General features: G+C 41.7%; 1 protein-coding gene across 1 annotated transcript in view; it reads left to right on the top strand.

The window, feature by feature from the left end:
• Positions 1-4819, top strand: part of shdb (Src homology 2 domain containing transforming protein D, b) — a 19739-nt gene extending 14920 nt beyond the window's left edge. Inside the window, exons 5-7 of the mRNA XM_030785007.1 lie at positions 39-210; positions 766-885; positions 4633-4819. Of these exons, the coding sequence (XP_030640867.1) occupies positions 39-210; positions 766-885; positions 4633-4819 (479 nt within the window). The remainder of the gene's footprint in view (positions 1-38; positions 211-765; positions 886-4632) is intronic.
• The last annotated feature ends 181 nt before the right edge of the window (positions 4820-5000 follow it).

The raw sequence follows: 5000 nt of genomic DNA, 5'->3' as shown, positions 1-5000 counted from the left end.
TTCTCTCTCTCTCTCTCTCTCTCTCTCTGTCCGTACAGTGCAGTTTGACGCCGTGGACTGGGACCGCTCGTCCTCGCCTGTCGAGCGTTTGCGCGCCCCCCCTCGCTCTGCCCCCTTAACCCCAGGCAGCATGAAGTTACGCAAACCCTCTGACTCACACGGCATGATGGGAGAGAGAGTGGACCCTACCCTGCCCCTGGAGAAACAAGTGTGAGCGTTTTTTTCCCTGCTGTATCAAAGATTTCATGTCCTGTCAAAGAACGCGGAGTTCTCTGCTTCACCTGTCGCTTTTTTTTTTCAGGAAGGCCGATGCGTTGAGAGCATTTGATTTTGATTCAGCGCATCTGTTCAATGTGCATTCATACTCAGTTCAGATTCAATTCAGATTTAACTTGTCTACCGGCCATCGAGACCTTTATGAGTCAGGTGTGTTTGGCCTGTAATGGGAGTAGAATGGAATGGAGAGAAGAGTGGAAATGTCATAAAATAATCTAAACTTGAATGTGGCCGCTCTGCTTAGTGTGTGTGTGTGTGTGCATTCCCTGGAGAAGGCTGTACCCAGCAGCTGTTTCAGTAGCAGAGAAAACTTCAGTGGAATAATGATCTCTCTCCTCTGCACTGCACACTGCACACAGCACACATATACACATACAGACACACACAAACATGCACACACACACACACACACACACTGCAGCCTCTCATGGCTTTGATTTTTTTTTAACTGCCTGTGTGTGTGTGTGTGTGTGTGTGTGTGTCTTTCAGGTGGTACCATGGTTCCCTGTCCCGTTCGGAGGCGGAGTCTCTCCTGACACTGTGTAAGGAGTGCAGTTACTTAGTGAGAAACAGCGAAACAAGTCACTTGGATTACTCCCTCTCAGTCAGGTACTCTGCGCCTCCTCCTACACCTCCTCCTCCACAGCCTTTAACACACCCCACAGTCTACTCACACACTCTTATATCACACACTTATACTATTATAACAACACTCTACTCACACATACTCCTATATAACACACTTTTATACTATTATAACAACACTACTCACACTTACTCCTATATAACACACTCTTATATTATTATAACAACACTCTACTCACACATACTCCTGTATCATACACTCGTATACTATTATAACAATACTACTCACACATACTCCTATATAACACACTCTTATATTATTATAACAACACTACTCACACATACTCCTGTATCATACACTCTTATACTATTATAACAATACTACTCACACATACTCCTATATAACACACTCTTATATTATTATAACAACACTACTCACACATACTCCTGTATCACACACTCTTATACTATTATAACAACACTCTACTCACACATACTCCTGTATCACACACTCTTATACTATTATAACAACACTACTCACACATACTCCTATATAACACACTCTTATACTATTATAACAACACTACTCACACATACTCCTGTATCACACACTCTTATACTATTATAACAACACTCTACTCACACATACTCCTGTATCACACACTCTTATACTATTATAACTACACTCTACTCACACATACTCCTGTATCACACACTCTTATACTATTATAACAACACTACTCACACATACTCCTGTATCACACACTCTTATACTATTATAACAACACTACTCACACATACTCCTATATAACACACTCTTATACTATTATAACAACACTACTCACACATACTCCTATATAACACACTCTTATACTATTATAACAACACTACTCACACATACTCCTGTATCACACTTTCTTATACTATTATAACAACACTACTCACACATACTCCTATATAACACACTCTTATACTATTATAACAACACTACTCACACATACTCCTGTATCACACTCTCTTATACTATTATAACAACACTACTCACACATACTCCTGTATCAGACTCTCTTATACTATTATAACTACACTCTACTCACACATACTCCTGTATCACACACTCTTATACTATTATAACAACACTACTCACACATACTCCTGTATCACACACTCTTATATTATTATAACAACACTACTCACACATACTCCTGTATCACACACTCTTATATTATTATAACAACACTACTCACACATACTCCTGTATCACACACTCTTATACTATTATAACAACACTCTACTCACACATACTCCTGTATCACACAATCTTATACTATACTCAGTGAGGTTTACCCCTTATCTCAGTGTAAAAACTGTCTGACCTCACAAAATCCCACCTGTGAATTCAGTGCGTTAAGGCCTAATATAAAGCCCACACATTTCTCTGGTAGAGTTTGGTGTGAATGGAGTATTATCAGTACAGAAGAGAGAAGCCGTGAGAGAAAGTGACCGTCTCAGATCTCCTGACAGAAATGCTGCACTTCACACTGTCTCATTCTGATCAACACATGCATCTGAAGTGGTGTGTGTTTTTGAGACCTTTCTCCTGGAAAAGATTTTTTTTCCATCTCTTTCTCTTTCTCTCTCTCTTTCTCTCCCTCTCTCTCTCTTTCTCTCTCTCTCTCTTTGTCCCCCCACTCCTCCTCCTCCTCCTTCCCCTCGTTTTTCTCTTTCCCTCTATTCCTGAGAGATCATCAGCATTTTGATTGTTCTCTCAAGACGACCATCAGCCAATGTGTCTAATCTAGTCAAATCTTTCTCCTCTCATTATGGCCTTCATCTCAAACACTTGTCACAGCCGCAACTCGCTCTCTCGCTCTCTCTCTCTCTCTTGCTCTCCCTCTCTCTCCTCTCTTTCCCTCTCTCTCTCTCTCTCTCTCTCTCTCTCCCTCTCCCTCTCTCTTTCTCATCACTTCTACCCCTCCTGTTTCTCCTCCACTGTTCTCCTTGAGTGCTAATCAAGCAGCTGACGCACTCTTCACTTCACACCGATCCTGCACCTTATGCTAATGAATATGAATCGCCCACCTCAGACACACACACACACACACGCACGCACAGTCATGGACACATGCACATGCTCCCTCACTGAAACACTCAAACACACACACACACACACACACACACACACAGCCATGGACACATGCACATGCTCCCTCACTGAAACAATCAAACACACACACAAACACACATGCACACAGACATGCACATGCATACACACGTGCTCTCACTGATACTGACGCACAGACCGAGGTCCCTCTCAGCAGAACACACACACGCACACACACGCATGTATGCTCCCAGTCGAGGGATGCGACACGCCATTGACGTGGTAATAACACCTGTTTTCTGAAATGATTGACAGACAGCATCAGTGTTCCATTGGACACATGCCAGTGGTCGTAGTCTGACGATTCAAATCAGACCGACAGCACAGGACTTCCAGCCAAGAGCGAGTCAGCATCCACATCAAGCAATGACATCCAGATGTTTTCCTCAAAAAATAAATAAATAAATAAAACAAAACAAACAAAAAAAACCAAATTTAGATCAGTTCATGCTGAACATCGTAACTGTAATAATGTCCCACTGAGACTAACAGACTGTCTGAGACTTTGCTGGAGCATTGTCAAAACATCCTAAGGGCTGAAACACAAAATCAGTCTCTTTGTCTTTTGGAAAGCGTTACGTTTATTTCATGATGAAGTGACATTTGCACTCTCGTCCTGTCACTCCTTTATTCTAATCTGTTTTTGTCTTTTTTCGGGGTTTTTTTTTTGGTTTCTGATTTAAACAATGAACAGAACCAACCATTAGAGCCCACATCTCCCTCCCTGTCTCTCTCTCTCTCTCTCTCTCTCTCTCTCTCTCTCACTCTTTCTCACTCTCTTTCGCGCTCTCTTTCTTTCTTTCCCTCTCTCTTTTCTCTCAGTTTCTAAAATTAGAATTCCTTCATGACAGCCTGGACTCTCTTAAAGGAGTGGCGCTACTCTCTCTCTCTCTCTTTCTCTCTCTCTCTCTCTCCCCAGATCTCTTCTGTCTTTCTTTCCTCTCCACACTCCTCTTTTTCTGTGTTCATCCTGTCTTTAACTGTCTCCACTTCAACATGGGTCACCTTTGGTTACCTCTTGCTCTGTCAGATGGGTAAAAAAAAAAAAAACAGCAACAACAATCAAAGCTATTTTGTGACCAAATGAAAAGACTTTTGCCTTTTTTTTGTTTCAAATGCATAGAGTTTTAATGTAGGATATTTATCATGTCAGAGTTGCGTGGGCTTAGGCTTTCCGATCTGGGACTCATAGACTTTTACAGTGTTGGAATCAGTGGCCCTGTTCCAATAGTCTTCAGAACTGCCTTTCCTTGTGACCTTGCTTTCTTGACCACTAATCTTACTTGATTGCATAAGAGAAACCATGACACAGCATCTTTAACAGGAAAGCCACCATAATAGAAAAGGACATAAGGTGAAAGAGCCATGTAAGAGTATTGGAACAGAGCCCAATCAAACACATCAGCCACATATATTGCCCAGGTGTGTGTGCGTGTTTGTGTCTGTGTGTGTGTGTGTGTGTGTGTGTGTGTGTGTGTGTGTGTGTGTGAGAATAACGAATAACTAGTCTTCAGCAAACTCATAATATAACATATAACGAAAGAATTTTTTTAACTGGGGGGGGAAAAAAAATTGTCTTTTTTTTTTTTTTACTTTTGTCTCCCCAGAAGCTGCCAGGGGTTTATGCATATGAAGTTTACCCAATCAAAGGATGGCAAATACGTTCTCGGCCAAAACAGCCCCCCTTTTGACACCATTCCCGAAGTGATCAGTTACTACACCACCCACAAACTACCAATCAGAGGAGCCGAACACTTGTCTTTGCTCTTCCCCGTGCTGGTACAGACTCTCTGATTGGTCAATACGTTACGGTCACCGTTGTCTGGATTACTTGACAATAATTCAACTGATCCGTGATGGATTTTCCCACTGAAGGACGTGAACTGTATTTGGATTTGACGGTTCTTGATGATGAGAGACATGGCAATATTTTGAAAAACTTCCCTCACTTCTCACGTGCCAATTGTTTTTTTCT

Source organism: Chanos chanos, chromosome 9 (assembly GCF_902362185.1).
Source record: "Chanos chanos chromosome 9, fChaCha1.1, whole genome shotgun sequence".
Lineage (NCBI taxonomy): Eukaryota > Metazoa > Chordata > Actinopteri > Gonorynchiformes > Chanidae > Chanos > Chanos chanos.
This window is presented reverse-complemented; position numbering and strand designations above follow the sequence as displayed.